The following is a 25,601-nucleotide window of genomic DNA, read 5'->3' as shown; positions in this document are numbered from 1 at the left end:
CCAAATCAAATATGTTGACAAGTTAAAAAACTCAAGAGGGGGGAAATAATCCCTTTGTTGTAGTTAGTTCATAGCTACCTTCTGAGAATAAACTAGCCCCAAGCCTGTTCTATTTATCCCTTCAATTGTTCCCTCTCCAATGTCTATTCCAAACTTGTCTATCTATATTCTGAACCGAATCCTCTAATATTCCTTCCATCTACTTGCATTTCACCCCCTTTAATGTCCCTTGTACTGGTTCTTTACTGCTTTCAAACATGTTCAAGGCTTCCCCATCCTTTCAAAACCTTCATAAACACACCAACCCTCAAGGTATTATTCTTTATTTCCTTTTCTTTCTTAACCAGATTGCTAAGAAAAAAATTAATCTAGCTCCTTTCCTCTTAATACTTACTCTCTGTAATTTGGTTTCCTATCTCATCACTCAATTTAAATTGCTTTCTCCAAAGATATAAGAGGCAAATTTGCTGGTCTCTTCTTAATCATCATCCTTCTTAAACTCTCAGTGCATTTTATACATTGACCATCCTCTCCTCCTGGGGAACATCTCCACTCTCAATTTTAGTGATAATGGTCTCTTTGGTTCTCCTGTCTAAGCATTCCTCCTCAGTCTCTTTTGCTGGATCATCATCTGTATCATGGTTCCTAAATGAAAGTATTCCCTGAGACTCTGCCCTTCATCTAGTCTTCTTTTCTCAATAGTCTTTCTCTTGGTGATTTCGTTAGTTCCCCATATCTTGATGCTGATGACTCAAACATTTAATATAATAACTTCAATCAAGAGCTTCAGTTCTATATGGCCAACTACCTCTTCAACATACCAAACTAAATGTCCTGGAGACACTTTGAAATAAATTTGTCCAAACAGAACTCATATCCCATCCTACCTTACCTCAACCCACTTCCAAACTTCCCTATTTTGTTCAAAGGTGCTATTATAATATCAGCCTCCCAGGTTTCTAATTTTTATATTATTCTCAACTCTTCATTCTCCGTCACTACATATATCAACCAGTTGCCAACTCTGGCTAGTTCTAACTCCTAAACAATTCTTACATCCAACCGTTTGTACCTATTCCCATCAATTAAGACCAGACCATTATAACTGCTTGTCTAGCACATTGCAGTGGTTCTCTAACTGGTTTCTTCCCACATGAATCCATTTTTCCCAAAGCTGGCAAGGTGATTTACCAAAAGGCAGATCTCCCCACATGATTCTTTCTTCAATAACCACTAGTGGTTCTCTACTACTTGAATCTGAGATAAAATATACACCCTCTTTATTTCATTTTTAAAGCCTTTTATAAGTAAATTTTCTTTTTTTATTTGTAGTAGTAGTATACTATGGTTGTAGAATGGTGCACATATCTTTTTTCCCCTTATATCACCTAGTCTTACGGAACTTTTTTTCTTTTTATCCTCTATTTTAGTTTTTATGATAAGAAATATTTCGACTATCGGCCAAGATGGCGGCGTGGAGGCAGACAGCTGCTTGAGCTTGAGCTTGAGTGTTTTCTCTCAGGACTTACTTCATGACAAGCCTTGGAGTTAATGCTTGACCAGAGAAGAAACCCACAAATTATCACCAACAGAAGACATCCTTGAAATTCACCAGAGAAGGTCTGTGTTTGCTAGGGGGAGGGTAGAACAGACTGGGCGCAGACTGAGGGCCGGCAAGCAAGAGCGAGACAGGCAGCTCACACAGTTCAGACCTGAGGGGGGAGGGGCACGATCTCTGCCATTTCTGCAAAAAGACTTTTACCCTCTTGGGTATTCCCTCTTGGCAGCAAGCCAGGAGCAGCAGAGAGGGTGTAAACATCAGAGGTGAAGATTAAAACCCTGGAAAGCTAGCGTCTCTCTGAACCGGCCACCCCCAACCCCCACCTGGAGTGACTCCGAGTTCTCAGAGCCTCAGAGCTCAGACCCAGCGCAGCCATCACTGTCCTGTTAGTGCCTCTCTGCTGCCCTACCCCTTAGTCTGTAGAGGAAGCCCATTAACACCATCCAGCCCCATCCCCCCCAAAACAGACCAATTGTTTCTCTTGTCAATTTGTATTCTTCGATTCCACTCTTGACAAAATGAACAAAAAATTCAAAAGGGCTCTAACCATTGACAGCTTCTGTATGGAGAGAGAGCAGACTTCAAATGCTGAGGAGACTAAAAACAGACTGTCCCCAGAGGAATCCCCTAAGGGGGATATGAGCTGCTCCTCAATACAAAAGAATCTCATAGAGGAAATCAAAAAGGCTTACACAAGAGAACTACAAGAGAAATGGGAAAAGGAAAGGGAAGCTTGGAAAGAGAGCCTGGAGAAGTTATCCAGAGTGGATAAAGAGATCAAATCATTGAGAAACAAAATTAGTGAATTAGAAAAGGTAAACAACTCCAAGGAAAACAGGATTAGTGAGCTGGATAAAGAAATCAGCTCTCTGAAAAATAAAATGGAAAAAATGGAAAAAAATTAAATAGAAGAAAAAAACTCACTTAAAAACACAATTGGACAATTACAAAAAGATATAAAAAAAGTGAGTGAAGAAAATGAATCATTGAAATTAGACTTAAACAAAAAAAAAAAAAAAAAAAATGAATGACTCAAGGAGAAACCAAGAGGTAATCAAGCAAAACCAGAGAAATGAAACAATTGAAAAGAATGTCAAGTACCTTATTAAAAAGACAACAGACCTGGAAAACAGATCCAGGAGAGACAATTTGAGAATAATTGGATTCCCTGAAAAATGTGAGGAAAAAAAGAGCTTGGACACTATTTTCAAGGAAATTATCAAAGAGAACTGCCCAGACATTTTGGAAACAGAGGGTAAAATAGACATTGAAAAAATTCATCGATCACCTACTAAAAGGGACCCTAAAATCAAAACGCCAAAAAAATATAGTGGCCAAGTTCAAGAACTATCAGACAAAGGAAAAAATATTGGAAGCTACTAGAAAAAAGCAATTCAGATATGGAGGAGCCACAATAAGGATAACCCAGGATCTAGCAGCGTCCACATTAAAAGAATGAAGGGCCTGGAACATGATATTCCGAAAGGCTAAGGAACTTGGTATGAAGCCAAGAATAACTTACCCAGCAAAAATGAGCATTGTTGTCCAGGGAAGAAGATGGACATTTAACGAAATAAATGAATTCCATCTATTCTTGATGAAAAAAACCAGACCTACATAAAATGTTTGATCTTCAAATACAGAACTCAAGAGATTTCTAAAAAGGTAAAAAGAAATCTTGAGAAGTATACTTCTGCCATAAAAATATGTAAAGAACATATGTATAATTTGTCCTAGAAACTAGTGGTGGAAAGGAAATTATATCATAAAAAAGTGTAAAGTGGTGGTGTTAAATCTCATGAAGAGGCAAAGGTAACCTATTATATCTGAGAGAAAGAAAGGAGGGAGATGAACATAGTGTGTATCAATAGACATATTCGATTTATGGTGAAACTTCTTCCACTTCATTGAAAAGTGAGAGGGAAGGAGTAAGCTAAAGGGAAGGGATACAGAAATTGTGAGGAAAAGGGGTAAAATAAGGGGAGGAATTTTAAGGTGGGGGAGGGATACTAAAAAGGGAGGGCTGTGAAAAGCAAGTGGTGTTCACAAGTTTAATACTGGGTAGGGGGGTAAGAGGGAAGGAAAGGGGAAAAGCATAAGCAGGGGGTAATAGGATGGCAAGTAACATAGAATTAGTCATTCTAACCATAAATGTGAATGGGGCAAACTGCCTCATAAAGAGGAAGCAGTTAGCAGACTGGATTAAAAGTCAGAATCCTACTATATGTTATTTACAAGAAACACACCTGAAACAGGGTGATACATTCAAACTAAAAGTAAAAGGGTGGAGCAGAATCTACTATGCTTCAGGCAAAGCCAAAAAAGCAGGGGTAGCCATCCTCATCTCAGATCAAGCAAAAACAAAAATTGATCTAATTAAAAGAGATAAGGAAGGGCATTATATCCTGCTAAAGGGTAGCATCAATAATGAAGCAGTATCAATATTAAACATATACACACCAAGAGGTGCAGCATCTAAATTCTTAAAAGAGAAATTAAGAGAGCTGCAAGAAGAAATACACAGCAAAACTATAATAGCGGGAGATCTCAACCTTGCACTCTCAGAATTAGATAAATCAAACCACAAAATAAATAAGAAAGAAGTCAAAGAGATAAATAGAATACTAGAAAAGTTTGATATGATAGATCTTTGGCGAAAGCTAAATGGAGACAGAAAGGCGTATACTTTCTTCTCAGCAGTTCATGGAACCTATACAAAAATTGATCATATACTAGGGCATAAAAACCTCAAAATCAAATACAGTAAGGCAGAAATAGTAAATGCATCCTTTTCAGACCATAATGCAATCAAAATTACATTTAATAAAAAGCCAGGGGAAAATAGACCAAAATATAATTGGAAACTAAATAATCTTATATTAAAGAATGATTGGGTAAAACAGCAAATCATAGACATAATTAATAACTTCACCCAAGAAAATGACAATAATGAGGAATCATACCAAAATGTGTGGGATACAGCTAAAGCAGTAATAAGGGGAAGTTTTATATCTCTACAGGCCTACTTGCATAAAATAGAGAAAGACAGGGCCAACGAATTGGGCTTACAATTAAAATTATTAGAAAAGAAACAAATTAAAAACCCCCAGACAAACACAAAACTTGAAATTCAAAAAATAAAATTAAGAGATTAATAAAATTGAAAGTAAAAAAAAAACTATTTAATTAATTAATAAAACTAAGAGTTGGTTCTATGAAAAAACCAACAAAATTGACAAACCCTTAGTAAACCTGATTAAAAAAAGGAAAGAGAAAAAGCAAATTGTTAGTCTTGAAAATGAAAAGGGAGAACTCATCACTAATGAGGAAATTAGAACAATGGTTAGGAGCTACTTTGCTCAACTTTATGCCAATAAATTAGATAACTTAAATGAAATGGAAGAATACCTTCAAAAATATAGCTTGCCCAGATTAACAGAGGAAGAAGTAAGTAGTCTAAATAGTCCCATCTCAGAAAAAGAAAACAAGCTATTAACCAACTTTTTAAGAAAAAATCCCCAGGGCCAGATGGATTTACATGTGAATTCTACCAAATATTTAAAGAACAACTAACTCCAATGCTATATAAACTATTTGAAAAAATAGGGATTGAAGGAGTCCTACCAAATTCCTTTTATGACACAGACATGGTACTGATACCTAAACCAGGTAGATCAAAAACTGAGAAAGAAAACTATAGACCAATTCCCTTAATGAATATTGATGCTAAAATCTTAAACAAGATATTAGCAAAAAGACTTCAGAAAATCATCCCCAGGATAATACACTATGACCAAGTGGGATTTATACCAGGAATACAGGGCTGGTTTAATATTAGGAAAATTATTAGCATAATTGACCATATTAATAATCAAATTAATAAAAACCATATGATCATCTCAATAGATGCAAAAAAAATTTGATAAAATCCAACATCCATTCCTACTAAAAACGATTGAGAGTATAGGAATAAATGGACTATTCCTTAAAATAATAACGAGCATATATTTAAAACCTTCAGTAAACATCATATGTTATGGCGATAAAGTAGAACCTTTCCCTATAAGATCAGGAATGAAACAAGGTTGCCCACTATCACCATTACTATTCAATATAGTACTAGAAACTCTAGCCTCGGCAATAAGAGCCGAGAAAGAGATTCAAGGAATTAGAGTAGGAAATGAGGAAATTAAATTATCACTCTTTGCAGATGACATGATGGTCACACAAAGACTCCGCTAAAAAGCTATTAGAAACAATTCAGAATTTTAGCAAAGTTGCAGGATACAAAATATATCCACATAAATCCTCAGCAGTTTTATACATTACCAACACAATACAACAGCAAGAGATAGAAAGAGAAATTCCATTCAAAATAACGGTCAATAGTATAAAATATTTGGGAATATATCTACCAAAGGAGAGTCAGGAATTATATAAGCAAAATTACAAAACACTTGCCACAAAAATAAAGTCAGATTTAAATAATTGGAAAGACATTCAGTGCTCTTGGATAGGCCGAGCGAATATAATTAAGATGACAATACTCCCTAAACTAATCTATTTATTTAGTGCTATACCATTCAGACTCCCAAGAAACTATTTTAATGACCTAGAAAAAATAACAACAGAATTCATATGGAACAACAAAAGGTCGAGAATTTCAAGGGAAGTAATGAAAAAAAAAATTAAATGAAGGTGGTCTATCTGTACCTGATCTAGAACTATATTATAAAACAGCAGTCACCAAAACCATTTGGTATTGGCTAAGAAATAGACTAGTTGATCATTGGCATAGGTTAGGTTCACAGGGCAAGATAGTGAATAAAAATAGCAATCTAGTGTTTGACAAACCCAAAGATCCCAAATTTTGGGATAAGAATTCATTATTTGACAAAAACTGCTGGGAAAACTGGAAATTAGTATGGCAGAAACTAGGCATGGACCCACATTTAACACCACAATACTAAGATTAGATCAAAATGGGTCCAAGATTTAGGCATAAAGAACGAAATCATAAATAAATTGGAGGAACATGGGATGGTTTACCTCTCGGACCTGTGGAGGAGGAAGGAGTTTGTGTCCAAGGGAGAACTAGAGACCATTATTGATCACAAAATAGAAAATTTTGATTACACCAAATTAAAAAGTTTCTGCACAAACAAAACTAATGAAAACAAGATTAGAAGGGAAGTAACAAATTGGGAAAACATTTTTACAGTTAAAGGTTCTGATCAAGCCATTCTCCAATTGATAAATGGTCAATTTTCAGATGATGAAATTAAAACTATTTCCACTCATATGAAAGAGTGTTCCAAATCACTACTAATCAGAGAAATGCAAATTAAGACAACTCTGAGATATCATTACACACCTGTCAGATTGACTAAGATGACAGGAACAAATAACGATGAATGTTGGAGGGGCTGTCGGAAAACTGGGACATTGATGCATTGTAGGTGGAGTTGTGAAAGAATCCAACCATTCTGGAGAGCAATCTGGAATTATGCCCAAAAAGTTATCAAAATGTGCATACCCTTTGACCCAGCAGTGCTACTACTGGGCTTATATCCCAAGGAAATACTAAAGAAGGGAAAGGGACTTGTATGTGCCAAAATGTTTGTGGCAGCCCTTTTCATAGTGGCTAGAAACTGGAAAATGAATGGATGTCCATCAATTGGAGAATGGTTGGGTAAATTATGGTATATGAATGTTATGGAATATTATTGTTCTGTAAGAAATGACCAACAGGAGGAATACAGAGAGGCTTGGAGAGACTTACATCAACTGATGTTGAGTGAAACGAGCAGAACTAGGGGATCATTATACACTTCAACAATGATACTGTACGAGGATGTATTCTGATGGAAGTGGATATCTTCAACATAGAGAAGAGCTAATCTAATTCCAATTGATTAATGATGGATAGAATCAGCTACATCCAGACAAGGAACACTGGGAAATGAGTGTAAACTGTGAGCATTTTTTTGTTTTTTGTTTTTCTTCCCAGATTATTTTTACCTTCCGAATACAATTCTTCCTTTGCAACAACAACATCAAAATTTGGTTCTGCACATATATATTGTACCTAGGATATACTATAAGATATTTAATATGTATGGGAATGCCTGCCACCTAGGGGAGGGGGTGGAGGGAAAGAGGGGAAAAAACTCGGAACAGAAGGGAGTACAAGGGATAATGTTGTTAAAAAAAAAAAATTACCTTTGCATATGTACTGTCCGAGAAAATATTATAATTATAAAAATTAATAAAAAACAAAATAAAAAAAGAAATATTTCTGATGGGGGAAAGAGTATAGATGATATTAAAAAAAGATATCAATAAATTATACTAAATATACTGGTCAAATCACATCATCCTACTTCTTAAAGCCCTTCAGTTGATTTCCCACCAAAAACAGATTTAAAAAAAAAAAAAAAAAAAGCCTTACTAGAGCAACAGCCCTGAAGTCAGGAAGACCTGAATTCAAATGTGACCTCAAACACTTAACACTTAACACTTACCAGCTGTGTGACCTTGAGCAAATCACCAAATTTCCTTACATACACATTAAAAAAAATAAAAAGAAGAAGAAAGAAGAAAAAGAAGAAAGAAGAAGAAGAAGAAGAAGAAGAAAGAAGAAGAAAGAAGAAGAAGAAGAAGAAGAAGAAGAAGAAGAAGAAGAAGAAGAAGAAGAAGAAGAAGAAGAAGAAGAAGAAGAAGAAGAAGAAGAAGAAGAAGAAGAAGAAGAAGAAATCCTATTTGAGAAGGAAAGGAATAAAATGGAGGTATCTTTTTTTTTTTTTTTTTAAATAAAAATACACTTGAAACACTGCAACAGAGAAACAAACACCAAAGAGTTTAAATAGGAGGGGCTGGAGTAGAATCTACAATGCTTTAGCAGGGGGCGAGGGGGGAACAGGGGGAGCAATAGATGAACAAACAAAAGCAAAAAAACAAATTTAATTAAAAGAGATAAGCAGGGAAACTACAGTTTGCTAAAAGTTATCAGGAATAATGAGATAATAGCAATACTAAACATATATACATCAAGAGGCACAGCATATATAAAGAGGCACAGATGTAATTCCCTTATAGCTCGCAGATTCCTGCAACACTCTATCACCAAAATAAAAACCTGTAATGTACATTCTAAGATATTGAAAAGGTAATAGGAATAGTAATAAATAGCAAAAGAATAAGGTGATAAAAGCAAGCAGCTTCAAAAAAAAAAAAAAAGGAGAGCACAGGAGATTGATATGGGAGAAAAGAAAGTTTAGTCAGTAAGTTGCTGCTAACTGTTTTCTGAATTACATGCTTTCTCTTACATGATCAGTACTTCTTAGCTATATAAATGTATTCACAACAATTCAATTGATAATTAAATTTGGGGAAAAGGAATTGAGAAACATAATGTATATACAGAATATATCACAAAAAATTGTAGTATCCCATTTACTAGTTATGACAGTCAAAATTAGATGAGTCTAATTGCAGAAGCACCAAAGTACCCTTCCTACCCAATCTGATACTCTTATTCTCTGAGAGATGATGTTATAATATATAGGGCAATGGTCTTGAACTCAAGAAGATCAGAATTCAAATCTTGCATCAAACATTTATTAATTGTATAAGCATGTCATTCAACTTTAATGAATCTCAGTTTCTTCACCTGTAAAATAAGGGAATTGTACTTTATAGCTTCTTAATTCACTTATACTCTAAAGCTATAGTTTTGTGGTCCTGAATCACTATGATTGGGTATTGAGTAAGAACCTGGAAAGAGAATATTTATAATTATGAAGCAATAAATTATGAAAATACTAAAATTCAAAATACCATGTTAGAAGAAACATTAGAGTCTACTTGTACAAGAATCCCTTGCAACAGAAATCCAAAAAGTAGTCACTGAGACTGTAAGATCTCTATAAGGGAGTCCACTTCACTTTTTACATAACTAATTATTAGTAAATTTGTATCTTTGAAATCTTTACCCATTACTCCTATTTCTTCCATTTGGGGACAAAAAGAACAAGTTTATTCTCTCTTTCACATGATAACCCTTCTGAAATATCTGAAGATAGCTACTATATATATTATATATATATATATATATATATATATATATATATACACCTAGGTGTGGGTGTGTGCATCTATATATACCATATACATACATACCACATACATACATATACATATATATGTATGTATGTGTGTACATATATATGTAGATATAGATATAATCATACTATACACCACCCCAAAATCATTTGATAATGAGGTTCAATTCATTCCATTGATTCTCATATAGCATGGCCATTCATCATCATGATTGCTTTCAATCTGGGTCACTGTCTTCCTAAAACATGGTATATGAAATTGAAAATATTCTTATATGACTAGATAAAGATAAATTACATAAAAGACTACCACCTCTCTAATTACTGTACATCATGACTTTCTTAGTACAGTCTAAATTTTCATTATCTTTTTGGCTACCACAGTATATTCACCATGCACTAAAATTTCTATATCTTTTACAGAATACACAGATAGTCATTATTCCCTCTTCTTGTACATGTAGATTTTTTTGATCAAATATAGGATTTTATATTTAACTATAATAAATGATTCCCACTGTTCTTCTTGTCAATAATTTTTGGGGTTCTGACTCTGAATACATGAATAAAACACAAGATGAGAAAGGAGAGAGAAGGAAAGAGAGTGATACATTTTGGCTGGAGTTAAAAAAAAAACATGAAAGGGATTAGTATAAAAAATGAAGTTGGCTAGGAACACTGGTATCAGATTATGAAGGGATATAAACACAAGGCAAAAAAAAAGAGGCAATGAATGTTTGTGAAGAGAAAAATGGAGTAGCCAGAATATTAAGTAAATTATGAAGCAGGCTTAGAAAGGGAAAAGATTAGAGATAAGAAGCTAAAATAATCTAGCTGGGAAAAGAAGAGCATATGAACCGGCATAGTTGCAGAAACAGAAAAGAGGAAGCTTTTATATACGGGATGTTACATTTTCATAGTTGAAACATTAGAACTCAGCAACTGGTTGCAAATATGAGAAGAGAGAAGAGAAGCAATATAAATGACTACAACCAAGATTATTAATTTAGGAGAATGGGAAGATGATGCTTTTAACAAATACAGGTGCTGGAGCAGATTTCTGGGTGGGAATAGTATGACAGGTTAAATTTTAAATATGTTGAACTGGGGTACTGAGACATCCAAGACGTCTAGAAGTTGTGAGAAATATGGGACTGGGTGCTCTGGAAAAGTACAATCAGATATAGGATGAAACCAAGCTGAAAGAAGTTCGTCATCAGAAATGTTTATTCCATATTACTGACAGTGTTATGTCTGGTCAGCAAGCTCAATAATGAGCAAATAAGCTGAGAAGTAGAAAGGAGTGTCAGCAGTCTTTCCAGTAGCCTGAAAGCCTTTCACAGATGAGAGGTTATATTTTCTAACTCTCTCTGGGAAGTATACGTATTAAACTGATTTCTGACCAGCTGCAGTTTTGCCTCAGGCATCCTGGTACATAAGAGATCAGCCCTGGCCTTAAAAGGTTTACAGTAGAATTTTCAGTTTTCTTTCCTTAAGAGGACAGTTTCAGGGCATAGTTCTCCAGGCTATAGGGGCATGATATTATCTTTATTACTGAGTCCATTCTACCTCTTTCAGTGGAGAATCTTAGAGCAAGGTGAACAATCAAGACTGACAAAAAGTGGGATGTGTAAGACATGATGCAGGAAGAGGCAAAAGAAATGGATTTGAAATAAAAAAACCTGGACTCTAATTCCAGATACTTTTTAATACCTGTGTGACTTGGGAGTGAGTTATGTCACCTCTTTGAGGGAGTCTCTTCATCTTTAAATTGCAAAGATTAGGCAAGACTAGACAAAGTGATCTCTAAAGTAACAATTATCAACCCATGATCCTATAGTGTTCAGCTTAGGGTGACGTACAACAGAAAATGTTAGTGGTGGGGAGAGTTTATTTTTATAATAGAGAAACAGATAAAGAATGAATAAACTCAAGTATTATATATGGCATTAACTAAAATGGAAAATGCATACAATTTTTGCCTCAGTTTCCTTATCTACAATATGAGAGTACAGGATGAGACATTTGATAAAATATTCTGCAATACTATTTTTTCACTATGACTCTTTATTCTATGATAGAGTATTAATTAAAATCCTACGTAATTTATACAGCCATAACATCATCAAGGAGTTGATAATCAGCAGTGTCAAATGGTATAGAGTGATCAAGGTGGACCAGAATTGAGATCTCCATTAGAAATCACTGGTAACTTTAGAGAGAGTAATTTCAATATAATTATGAGATAAATATGAGATTAAAGCTCAACTCGGAAGTTTTAGAGTAGAGTTAGAAGAGAAGAAACAGTAGCATCATATTACTGAAGACCTCAAGGAGTTGAGCTACAAAAGAAAGGAGGCAAAGGATGATAATATGAATATATAAATCAAGTAGGGGGGGTGAATGTGGAAGAGACATAGTTGTATATTTAGGCAGCTAGTAAATAGCTGGTAGATAGGAAGAGATTGAAGAACAGAATGGGAATGACAAAGGAGGTCATCTGCTAGAGTAAAAAGTGTGTGTGTGTGTGTGTGTGTGTGTGTGTGTGTGTGTGTGTGTGTGTGTGTGTGGAACAGTATCAAGGGTTCATGCTGAAAAGTTTGCCCTGAAAAGAAGGGTCACCTCTTTAAGTTAGAAGGGAGAAAGAAGTAGTAAAAGATATCTCAGTGATGTAATGTGAAATGAGATCCTCAGCTGAGGTGATAGTAGAAGATGCTATGGGCGAGGGAGGTGGTTGTGTGAATAGGATATAAAATTGATTAAGGAGGTGCAAAAGTACTGTCTTGCTGCTGAGAAAGCTCAGTTGAAACTACATAACAAATTGAAGGTGGACAAAGTAAGCAGTCTTGTGATTCCTTCCAGCTCTGTTCAACAATATAAAAATAGGTTTCTACCTTTCATTTTCTTCTTTTTTATATTCTACTCTGCACAACATTTATTTGTGTATGTATCATTAGTCTACTAGATTATAAGTTCCTTAAGTTCAGAGGAATTTTTGTTTCCCCAGCATCCAATATTATGTTTTATCCATAGTAGATACTGCATAAATTTTGCTATATTGATTTCTTCACTAAGAGAACACTAGCTATGGTACCAAAAATGAAATCCAGTAAAGATAAGATCAAGGAAATTTTTTTTAAAATTAGGACAGCAGTTTTTTGGGTTTTGGTTGTTGGTTTTTTTTTAACCATTTGTAAGGACAGACTTCTACATACACATTAATCTCACTATATTTGAAATTGTGAACATTTTTCATAGTGCTTTAAGGCTTACAAAGTATAGACATTATTTCTTTTGCTTTTCATGAAGTAAGTTGTACAATCTTCATTTTACAAGTGAGGAAACTAAGGTTCAGAAAGGTTAGATAAGTTGTCAATGATCACATAGATAGTAAGTGACAGAAGTTGGATACAAACCTAAGTATCCTTTGTTGAGTCATTAAATGAATGTCAATTCATTTCCCTCTACTATACTGTATCTCTACTGTAGAATAAAAATGAGACAATATTATTTTTAGATTCCTGTGGGATTCAAAAGTATCTAAATTACTTTTTATAAGAGCAACATTGTAATCACTATTACATACAAAAGTTCCAGTGTAATTGATTAAAAAAATAATAAAAAAGGGTTTCATTCTAATTTTATTAATCTCCAGAATTATAGTAATTTAGAAGGCATTTGAGCAAATTCCCAATAGCCCACAAAGTAAACTGAAATTTTCCAGTATGGAGAGAGAGAGAGAAAACAAACTTAAAAAATACAACCTTCTTCCATTCATTATATTATCAAAGAATATCACAAAGGCACATTTAGAGCCTTGCCTTAAAATATCCAGGAAATTAAATCCAGTAGCTTAACTTCAAAGAAATTTGGATAATCTCCAGAAGATACAACACTTAGAGAAAATGTAAGCTATTTAATTTTCATTCTTATTTTCAAGAATATCTTTAAACAGGAAATAGGAAGTGGACCTTTATTTCTCTTGCGGCTCTGCTTTTGACACTAGACTTCATCACAACAATATAGCTTTCTTTTCCCCCTAGAGCTTTATGTCTGTGGGCTTTCCAACATTGAAAATACTTCTGCTCTTATGGGGTCCTTCTCCTCTGGCTGAGTTTCTCCCAGAGTTTTCATTTGGGTAAGAGAATCAAGGCAGCCACTCTTCATTTCTCTCCTGGCTGTTTCTGACCTTCCAAACTCTGCCGCTGTTCTCACACACAGATGTATTCCCATCACACACACCCCAACTTCATTCTTTTTAGTTCTCTTTTATGTGATGTGTTCCCCATTAAAATTAAACTCTTTGGAGACAAGGACTTTTTTTTTTTTTTGCTTATTTTTATAAGCCTAATTTTTGCCATAGTGCCCAGCACATAGTATGAGTTTCAAATAATGATATCTGACTTGGAACTGTAATTTTATTGGTAAACAGATCTACACAATTCAGTATCTTTTGAGCAACTTAAGGTGTTAATTGACTAAGGTACTGAATGAGAGGTTAAGTAAACTGCTTCAAGTTCCAGAACTAATACATGTCAGAAGAAGCCTCTAGCTCTCACTGAGCCTGGCTCCCTCTGAAGTACACCCCACTCTGGCCACCATTTTCAGAACTACCTGATTCTACCCAAATCCAGAGTCATGTGCGGAATTTAGAAACTTCCTAGAACACAAGCCCAGATGAGATTATTTAACAAATTTGTAATGGACCTAGTTTTATTGATTTTGTGATTCTCTCCAGCATTGTTCAACAGAATATGAATGGGAGTGGAGACAGTGCATAGCTTTTGCCTTCATTTTTTTTTTCTGTTTTATTTAGCATATCACAGTATATAATATTCATCTGCCTGACTCCCTATTGGGATTTCCAAATTCTCTTCCTACTACTATCACTCAATAATCTACGTAATTAAGGTTTGCTTAATCCATATCTACCACTCAATCAAATTTCTAGTAGTTTGGAATCTATGGATCTGTAGGGCACTCCCTTACTTTTTCAATGCTTTCATGAGACATGACAAAGATATTGATAATTAATTCCTCAAACACTCTTAATTTCACAGTTCTTCAGCTTATTCACTTCACATAGTGCACTCCTCTGTTTCATCTCAGTCCCATATAAACATGGCCATGCTCTTTCCAACAATACCAATTCTATGTTCACAAATTCCAAAAATCTCCTTAGCAGATGACAATCTATTGTCATTTCATTTAACCCTCTTGTCTTACAACTCCAAACTCTACTCTTCATCTACACAATGACCTCCAATTCTTCAACCTTTCAGACTTCCCTTTACTAGCTACACTTTCCTCTTTTTTTCATCTTAAACTCTTAGTAAATTATTTCATCTCTATACTGTTCTCTGCTCTGAGACTCCTGCTCCTTTATCACACTGCCAATTTTGCCTTGCAAACCTCAGTCAATAGTTCACTCCATCATTTGTATCTTCAACACACATGCTACTGAATGCAACTGAAAAGTCACAAAATTAAACTAACTGGGTCCACTATAAATATGTTACTTATAAATTCAACTAGGCCTTCACTGTTGTAAAACAATTCTTTTATCCCCAATTAATTCTTTTATCTCCAAATAATTCTATCCTATTTACCAAAGTGGTTCTTTCAAACCATTTTTATCCTTCTAAAACCTCTCATAATTCCCCCCCCACTTCTGTCCCTTCTGTTGAGAACCTTGAATCATATTTTACTCAAAAAAGCTGAAGTCATTTACCAAGAGCTTCATCTTTTTCCCTCCTCTTTTCCTTATATGCTTATTATTTCCATCTTTACCCCATCTAACAAGAGCAGCCTATCTTCTTGCCGAGGCAAACTTTTCTACATGTACAAGTGACCTTTAAACTTGCTGTCTTTTACAGAAGACTAAACCTCTACCATGCCTACTTCCTCACTTTCCCATTGACTATAAAAATGCCTATGGTCTTCTCTATTCTCAAAACAACAACAACAAAAAAAACCTTTCATTTGTTCCACACAAACCTGCCATCATCCTCTATCTCTCTTCTCTTTTGTGATGAAACTCCTTTACAATAGGAGCCTCCACTTCCTTTCCTCCCATTACCACTTCCCTCTAGTATGGAATTCAACATTTATCATTTAATCAAAACAGATTTCCCCAAATTTAACAATGATCTTTTTAATTGCCAAATCCAGTGGTCTATCCTCAATTCTAATTCTTCTTAACCATTGCAACCATTTACATTGTCAACACTTAGTATCTATTCCCTTTTCTCTAAGTGTTTGTTCAAGTGCTCAATCCTGGTTCTCTTCCTACCTATATGATTGTGCTCCTTCTCCATCTCCTTTGCTAGATCTTCATTTAAATCACACATTGGAACCATGAGTAGCCTACAGAGTTCTGATCTGAGCCCTTCCCTTCTTCCTTTATTCTATTTTCTTTGTCAATTTTATTAAGTCCCAAGGATTCAATAATCATTTAAATAGTAATGGAGCCCTAACCTTTTTGCTGACCTCCATTCTTACATCTCCAACTCCCTATTGGACATCTCAAACAAGTTGTCCTAATATGTTTAGATATATTTAATTCAAAGTGTCCAAAACTGAACTCATCATTTTTCCCCAAAAATTCTCTCTCCTTCCAAACTTCCTATGGCACCACCATCCTAACCGTAGGCTTGTAATTTCAGTCTTTCTCAACTCCTTACTCTCTCTCATTCCCCACAAGCAATTTATAAGTAAGGCCTGTCAACTCTACCTTTGCACCATCTCTTGTATGTTTCTTTCTTTCTTCTAACACTGCTTCCAGCCTGGTATAGGCCTTCATCACCTCACTCCTAGACCGCTACAATAGCCCACTGTTTGGTCTGCCTAACACAAATTTTCCACACTCTAGTTTATACTCCCTCTCAACATGTTGTTCCCAAAGCACAAAAGTGACCATATCATCATCCCTATTCAATAAACTTCAAGGGCTCCCTATCACCCCCAAGATCAAATCTTTGACATTCAAAATCCTTTATAAAATGGCCCCTTTCTATCTCTCCAAATTTTTTATAGCACTGTCTCCCCAACACACACACACACACACACACACACACACACACACACATTCTGATCCAGTGATATTGGCCTCCTTCCTGTTTTTTGAATAAGAATTTTTTTCTTATTTTTTTCTGTCCTCATTTATGCTTCATGGATTCCCTGGCTTCCTTCAGGTCCCATCTAAATTCCCGTCTCCCATGGGAAACCTTTCTTAATGCCTCTTAATTCTGTTGATTACTTCTTTAGTCTATATACAGCTTGTTCATAGTTCATATTTACATGATGTTAACACATTAGGTCATGTGCTCCTTAAAAGCAGAAATTGTCTTCTATCTTTATAATCCCAGCATTTACTTCATTTACTTACCTGTTGCATAATATGTGCATACTAAATGTTTACTGACTGACTAACTTTAGGGGTCTGAGTATAAACAAACTTAACCTTTCTTAGACCATACTACAAATTTTCTTATACAACATAAGTCAAGAAATGACCCTATTCTGACTGCCATACTTCTGGCCCTCCCCTTTTGCATGATTTACAGATAGATGTATGAGAAAGAGAGAATAGAGCCTCTGCATTTTTGGATTTACTGTTATCCACAGCAACTAAAAGCTTTATGGGGAAAAGGAAAGGGAAAGGAAGAGATTCTCTCTACTAAGTCGGGAAATTCTGGAAAAAGACAAAATAAATAGTGGGAAACATTATCTGCGCTGCTGGGATATTGCCTTCACCCCAAGAAACTAGTATAATGATGAAATATCCTCAGCTCTAACAAGACAGCTTAATCAAATTCTCAAATTTCAAAAATTCAAGAATTCTTTAATCAATCTATTCACATAAATTTATTTTAATAGTACTTGGATTATAGTTTTAAGATATTTAAAATTGAGTTTAAGGAAGTTGAGAGTTAAATTTAGTATTATGTTAAAGGAAGCACAAGCTAATGTACAGGAAGCTAGCTTCATGAAATGGGAGAGCTCAGATTTGGACACTACTTGGCTACCCAAGTGATCCCAGGTGATCTCTTGGGACCTCAGTTCTCTCAACTAAAAAGTGAACTCCAAGACCCAGATTCAAGTTCTGCCTCTGGGTAAGTCACTTAACTTTTTAGTGCCTCAGGCAATTTTCTAAGACTGAAGACAGAAAAATTGTTTATTTGCATTAGCAGAAAATCCTCATCTGGAGCTCCCTTGATCAGTGTAATCATCTAGCTAATCAAAAAATAAATAAACAAACAAACAAACAAACAAACAAACAAACAAACAAACAAACAAATAAATAAATAAATAAATAAGAATAAATAAAAAGTTAAAATCAAGACTGAGAAATAGTACTCAAAACAGTGATAAATGTCAAAAAAGTATAGTTTAGTATTTCTCTGCTAATAGAAGAACAGGTGGGAAAGAAACCCTGACATCATGATTCCACAAAGAAGTGCTCCTAAAATAATACAATGGAATCTGGGATGGGGGTGTGTGTGTGTGTGTGTGTGTGTGTGTGTGTGTGTGTGTGTGTGTGTGTGTGTGTGTGTGTGTAAAACTAGCATTTATACAGAACTTTAAATAGAGGCATGCTAGTAAATGTTGAACTACTGAAGAGAAGGGAGCAAAGTACCCTTTTAAGTTTAAACTACTAACATTTTCTCCTAGACAGTCAACAAAATATTGAATCAAGTTCTGATATATAGTATTTGCCAATTCCCAAGTTATATGCTCACACTAAAAATTGAACAACAGAACCAGTATGAGTTGATTTCAGCACAGACTTTATGGTTTAAAAACATAAAGGAACTAGTCAAAATATATTATCTATAGTAAATTTTTAATTATATAGGTGTGTGTGTGTTTTCCAAGACAAGTTAAATTCAAAACAATGCAAGTAGAAGATCAATAAATCTCACTTTATAAGTGCAATAAAAGTGAAACTCTAGCTCTTCATTACAGATTAGGCTGCCTAATCTTATATAACAAAGTGACAGAATTACAACTTAGATCTTAGAATAAGAAAAATAAAGAACACACCAAAAATATACATCACTCACTATCGTGGGCAAACAACTGGTGTTTCGATTCTTAAGGAATAAGACAAATAAAGGATACACCAAAAATAAATGTCACTATCATAGCAAAAAAACTAATGTTTGTTACTTAAAATACAAATCCTTTTCTAGTTTCTGTTTATGATCAGATATATTCATATTACAAAAGTAAAAAAAAAAAAAGTCACTCAGCTAACCATATGTTGCCACATCACCTCCATTATTCAGGCCAATGGTGTGGAACAAAACAAGAGATGACTGTCAACCAAGAGCAAAGGCTGTTCTGTCATGGGCTTTTAAAATAATGCTATTGAGGACAGTAACATTTTTTCAAAGACATAATAAAAATAACTCCAGTATCTCTTGTCAGGAAATCTTTCTTTCAGTCTCCTACCACCAGCAGCACGAATACTGAAGGGCTGACTCCTTTCCCCACCCCCACTTGCCACAGGGCATCGAGAGCCTATGATGACACTTGCCTATCTCCAACAGGGAACCAGGCCTACCCACACAGGAGCAACAGCAGGGGGTGCAAACCAAAGGAACAGTGGGAAAAGGAATGCAGAGCTGCTCCTCTAATTGTGAAATGTAGAGTGTGTGGCAGCCCACTGTCTCACAGGAAAACAATTACTTTCATTTTTGCCCCCTACTGCCTCTCCGACCTTTCCCAGGTGGTGAGTCAGTAGGAGGCAAAAATGAAAGTGGTTTTTTTCCTTTGAAACATAGGGCTGTGAAAAACAGTGAATTTCAAAAAATCATAACATCAACTACATAATTGTTATAGCTTCCTTTTCCATTCCGTTCTACTAAACAGTCCCAAGAAGCAATGGCCTGTCCAAAACACCAATGGCCTTAAATGACAAGCACAGAAATCTGTTTCTACCTGATGAACACAATAGCATAGGACAATGCCAATGACATCACTCATGATGATGACATAAAATACAAATTTTATGTCAAAAATAATATACTATATTTAATTTGAAGTCTTGTCACCATTTAAAACTGCCCTTTCCTCAGTTAATTTAAAAAAAAACAGCATAACTACGAAATATTAGGTAAAATACTAGACATAGAAAATAATTCAAGTTGTTATTTTGTTTTTAAGCCTCTAGGTTCATATGATCAACAAAAAAATGAAGGGTAAGTTCTATTAAGGGCAAAAATGTGACTTTGAAGTAGTATATTTAGATGGAGACACTGAATAGAAGATGCTAGACAAATGCACTTTACCATACCTTCAAATTTTTCTCTACAAAAAATGTAATACTGAATAAAGCCAAATATCTAGAACTTTCTCAAAATTTTTTACAATCTACAAATTAAATAAGCTAAAGATACTTTGTGTTGGGAAACAAAAAAATAAGCAATGCAAGACTGGAAAAGGAGAAATATAAAGGAAATACACCTTTTTGACTATAATAGAAATCAAAGAAAAAAGAATTTTTTAAATCATTCTGAACCATAAAATACAGTAACATCCCCCCTTTAAAAACCTGAAAACATCTTTAAAATCTGTCTAGTTATTTTTCTTTTTTTTAATTTAAAAAATGTTTAATTTGGGAAGTAAACATTTCCTACTTCTTCCATGCTTCTATGTAGAAATTAAATACAAACAATAAATCTTTTTTTTTTTATTTTTACAAAAATTTTATGCATAGGTAATTTTCCAGCACTGACAATTTCAAAACCTTTTGTTTCAACTTTTCTCCTCCTTCCTCCCATCCCTTCCCCCAGATGGCAGGTTAAATATTAAATACAATATATGTATACATGTCCAAACAGTTATTTTGCTGTACAAAAAGAATCAGACTTTGAAACAGTGTACAATTAGCCTGTAAAATCTAGGCAGACAAAAATATAGGGATTGGGAATTCTATGTAGTGGTTCATAGTCAATTCCCAGACAAACAATAAATCTTCAAAAAATAACCAAAAGTAACAATAAATAAGTTTAGGCTGCTTTATATTAGAAAAACAAAAGTAAGTATACTTCTTACATTTAATATTTAACCCTTGTTCTATTTAGAAATTACCTGTGGTTGAAACTGTGGAACTGGAGGCCCTTGCATGCTCTGTGACTGTTCATCCATTGTACAGAGTAAAAAGATGTTTGAAATTCTGGAGGAAAAAAATAGAGAAATTTAATTGCTTATATACATTCACTGATTTATGCTATAATTCAGAAATACATTTAAAGTGTGGATGTAGTGAGTTTCAACGTGGGTTTCACAGAAGGAGTCCTAGAAAATCTTACTTTCATCCTGTCCTATATCCTAGATTCTCTTATGTCAGGCACATCTTCATTCTTTTGTCATTCAACTCCCTTCTTCTCTATAGTCATTCCCCTGGCTAAACAATGAACTTTAAAGAAACTCCACCTACTCTAGATTAAATCTTACTAAATAAAAGAAACAGTTGTTTCCTTTTGCCAAATTTCCATTATCTGAATAAAGTTTTATATACATAAGAATATGATGCAACATATTACTTTTATGTTTCTGTTCATATGGCTTTAAGAATTTGTAGGATATTTATCATCATTTCATAATTATTACCATTTCATAAGTTTAGGTTCAAAGGATTGCCATAATGAAATAGTTTATTTTCTCAAATACTCAAAATTTAAATTAGAATACATTGCCACTAATCTGACATGGCTGTGGCCAGATGGTTCAAAAAATCAGTTTTACCATAGTTATGCTTGACTGAGAGAGAAATGTGAAATACTAAATTGTGACTTAAAAATAGAACACATTTTAAAAAGCATTTATCAGCTAAGTGTCTATATTTTTAATTTTGCAATTACAATAATATTTATAGAAATGTAAATGCCTAGTTATAAACATTCCTTTTTACTGAATTATAACTCATCAGTCAATAATTACAGGCAATTAGAGAACATTTCTATAGCTCATCTTAAATCTCTAAAAAAGTTAAAACTATCCTGGAATAGCTTCATGTTCCCAAAGACTTTTAAGGTTTAAATTTAAGTTTAAGGCAAGCAAGTTTCTTCATCTACCAGTAGGTTTCCGTCAACTTTTAATCACTTCTATAAGAGAAAGCTGACTATTTCTAAAGTCAGAATTGCTTTCCAACTAACAACTAACAAGAATAGAAAAAAGCAAAGGAAGAGTTGTATGAATTAATTCAAAATGAAAAAAGCAGAGCCAGGAAAAATATACACAATGATTACACAGTAATGGAAATTAAAATAACTATCATCAAAAATAAATGCTAGAAACTACATATTGTGAAAATATAATCACCAAATTTAGGCTCAAAGAAGATAGGCACCTAAATTCCTTCTTTGCAGAGCTGGAAGAATTAGGAATATGGGATACTGCTTAGAGGACAGATTTGATTGAAATATTGACTACTTTTGCTGAATGTGTTTTTTCCCTCTTCTTCTTTGACATAAGAAATATCTCTATGGGAAAGGGAAAGGAAAGGTATAGTAGAAAATGAAGGAGATATAAAAACAAAAGATCTCAATAAAAATTTAAATTAAAAAAAATCAATTTCCCCATCTTCTGTACCAGATGTTGGTGTATAAGTTGCAATCATTTTTATGGTGATCTTTTTGGAAATGCTTATCAGGAATACTTCATTATAAGACAACTTAGGAACCATATTTGGTATCTCTGAATATGTGGGAGGGAAAGTTCCTTTATTTGCTTCTCCAAGAAGAACATCTGCAAGTTTCCTCTGTCTCTAATTTCATTTACAGTAAAACGGATATGATCCAGTTTCTCTAGTATGCCCTAATTAGCTCCTAGGTGAAAATAGCTAATATTTATAATATAAATAATATTTTAAGATCTGCAAAACACATTTAATTCTCACAACTCTGCAGAACAGGAGCTACTATTCTCATCTTTACAGATGAGGAAACTGAGGCTGGGAGAAGATGAGTAATTTACTCAGGGTCACCCAGCTAATAAGTGTTTAGGGCAGGATCTGTCTGAACTTGGGTCTTCCTGATTACAAGTCAAGTACTCTCTCTCTTCTAAGACGTGCTAATTTATACTGAGTTTTCCATCATTTGCCTTACTGTTTGTAGATATTCTTAATATCCTCTGTTGTACCATTTCTTTACTACCACTCAGAAGCAGAAGTCAGTTACACAGGCTGAAGAGGTATTTTTTTTCTAATGGGTTGAAAAAGTGAAAATTCATTACCAAATGTCTGTCTACTGGTGATGAATTTTTGTATCCTTAGAAAAATAGGACTAGATCTTTTTTTTTTTTTCAGAAATCTACTTCCTAAAAACTATTTTATAATGAAACTATCTTAATAGTTGAAACAATTCTATACTATTTTCTTTAAAAACATCTTTTATGTACTCAAGGGGAAAATTTGCTCTTTCTCTATTAACTCCTTTACAAATTAAATATGAACAATATTAAGTAATCTGCCAAAGTATTCTGTAAAGAAAAGAACCTATTTAATAGCATAGGATTTTGATAGGAAATATACTATGATGGGAAAAAGGCCAAACTTGGAGTCAAGATCGCAGTTCAAATGCTGCTTCTGGCACCTATGACTTTGGACAAGTCACTTAAGCTCTCTCTGCCCATAGGAACTGGCATTGGTAGTAGGAGTTTTCAACTGGAAAGTTTCCTAGGAAACATAAGAACTCAACTAGGAAATCATAGGTAAAACTTAGCCATCTTCCCTTTCACTATGATGATAGCTATCTATTCTCTTTTTTTTATGAAGGATTGGTTAAAAAGAGATAAATACTGGTATTCACTGGAGGCCTTTACTTTATGAAGTGAACTCTGGAGTCAGGAAAAAAAAAAAAAAAAAAAAAAACCAAACAGTTAAAACCAGCTAAGACACTAGCTATATAACCTTAGGTAAGTCATTTTATTCTCTTTACCTCAGTTTTCTTGTTTGTAAAATAAGGTGGAGAAGGAAATAGCAAAGGCATTTCTAAGGCCAGTATTACACTGATATTAATTATTCTAAATTCATATTGGTAGTGGGAGTACTTACACTAATGAAACCACAGATACATGTAATATTGAGGTAAGACTACATATAAATATTACATATTACAAAACATCTTTCTTAGAAGCTTACATTCTGAATACGTCTTTCCAGTCACAACTATCCTATTTCTGGTCCATATGTCACCAGAGCTCCTAAAATAATTTCCACTGATATAGCCCTTTGACGTCTGCAAAGCAATCTCTTAACAACAACTAATTCTGCGATATAGAAGGTACAAGGATTTATATCCTCATTTTATAGATGAGAAAATAGACTTAAAAAGCTTATGTGAGTCGTTTACATTCTCATAAATGATAAATAATTGAAGCCAGATGCTAAGCCCAGTTTTCTTTTCGTTATGTCAAACTGGCAATCAGTGCCTTCCAATTAAGCTTGGTCTTCAAAACTCCATTTATTATTCTTCTAACATATTTCCACTTTCTCTTTCTCAAAGTTCCTGAACTTTCTCTTTGAAAGTCTAAGGTTCAATGTCTATTTACTGGAAAGACCCCAAACCAATTGCCTATAATTACCACCCATACTGATTAATTCACCTTGACTTCCAAATTTAAATTCAAAGTCTTTTGTTTCTACTACTGTTTGGCACTAATTAAGAAGTTTGAAGTAGAAAAAGCATTTGACAAAATCCAACACCCATTCCTATTGAAAACACTAGAGAGTATAGGAATAAATGGAGTTTTCCTTTAAATGATCAGTAGCATCTATTTAAAACCATCAGCAAGCACATGGGGATAAACTGAACTATTCCCATTAAGATCAGGGGTGAAACAAGGTCACCCACTATCACCATTACTATTCAATATTGTATTAGAAATGTTAGCTTTGGCAATAAGAAAAAGAAATTTTAATATTTAGAGTAGGTAACGAGGAAACCAAATTATCACTCTTTGCAGATGATATGATAGTATACTTAGAGAATCCTAGAGAACTGTAACTTTGGCAAAATTGCAGGATACAAAATAAATCCACAAAATCATCCAGTAGCAAGTGATACAAAGAGAAATTCCATTTAAATTAACTGTATCTAATATAAAATATTTGGAAGTATTATCTGCCAAGGCAAAATCATGAACTATATGAATACAATTACAAAATACTTTCCACACATATAAAGTCAGAACTATTCAATTGGAAAAATATCAAGTGCTAATGAGTAGACAGAGCTAATATAACAAAAATGACAATACTACCTAAATTAATCTACTTATTCATTGCTATACCAAACTCCCAAGAAATTATTTTATAGAGCTAGAAAAAATAATAACAAAGTGTTTGAAGAACAGAAGGTCAAGCATTTCAAGGGAATTAATGAAAAAATGCAAATGAAGGTGGCCTAATTGTAGCAGATTTAAAACTATATTATAAAGCAGTGGTCATCAAAACCATTTAGTAGTGGCTAAGAAATGAGTAGTCAATCAGTGAGACTATAATAATATAGTGTTTGATAAACCCCCAAACCCCAGCTTCTGGGATAAGAATTCACTATCTGACAAAAATTGTTGGGAAAATTGGAAATTAGTATGGCAAAAACTAGGCATTGACCCATATCTAATACCATAAACCAAGATAAAATTGAAATAGGTTCATGATGTAGACATAAAGAGTAATATTATAAGCAAATTAGAAGAACAAAGGATAGTCTACTTCTCAGAACTGTAGAGAAGAAAGGAATTTGTGACCAAATAAGAACTAGAGTACATTATAAAATACAAAAAGGATAATTCTGATTAAGTTTAAAAAAATTTTATACAAACAAAACCAATGCAGACAAGATTAGAAGGGAAACAATAAACTAGGAAATAATTTTATATCCAAAGGTTCTAAAATATATCAAATT

The 25,601-nt window shown here is 34.0% G+C and overlaps 1 protein-coding gene across 5 annotated transcripts in view; it reads right to left on the bottom strand.

Moving 5' to 3' along the window:
• Nucleotides 1-25,601, bottom strand: part of NEK7 (NIMA related kinase 7) — a 179,418-nt gene that overhangs the window by 115,795 nt on the left and 38,022 nt on the right. For all 5 annotated transcript variants that reach the window (XM_074308693.1, XM_074308689.1, XM_074308692.1 and 2 more), the window contains exon 2: nucleotides 20,782-20,866. In XM_074308693.1, coding sequence (XP_074164794.1) covers nucleotides 20,782-20,838 — 57 coding nt within the window. In that variant the 5' untranslated portion in view covers nucleotides 20,839-20,866. The remainder of the gene's footprint in view (nucleotides 1-20,781; nucleotides 20,867-25,601) is intronic.

The sequence above is a fragment of the Sminthopsis crassicaudata genome, chromosome 4 (assembly GCF_048593235.1).
Source record: "Sminthopsis crassicaudata isolate SCR6 chromosome 4, ASM4859323v1, whole genome shotgun sequence".
Classification (NCBI taxonomy): domain Eukaryota; kingdom Metazoa; phylum Chordata; class Mammalia; order Dasyuromorphia; family Dasyuridae; genus Sminthopsis; species Sminthopsis crassicaudata.
The sequence above is the reverse complement of the archived record's forward strand: the minus strand, read 5'-3'. Positions and strand labels throughout refer to the sequence as shown.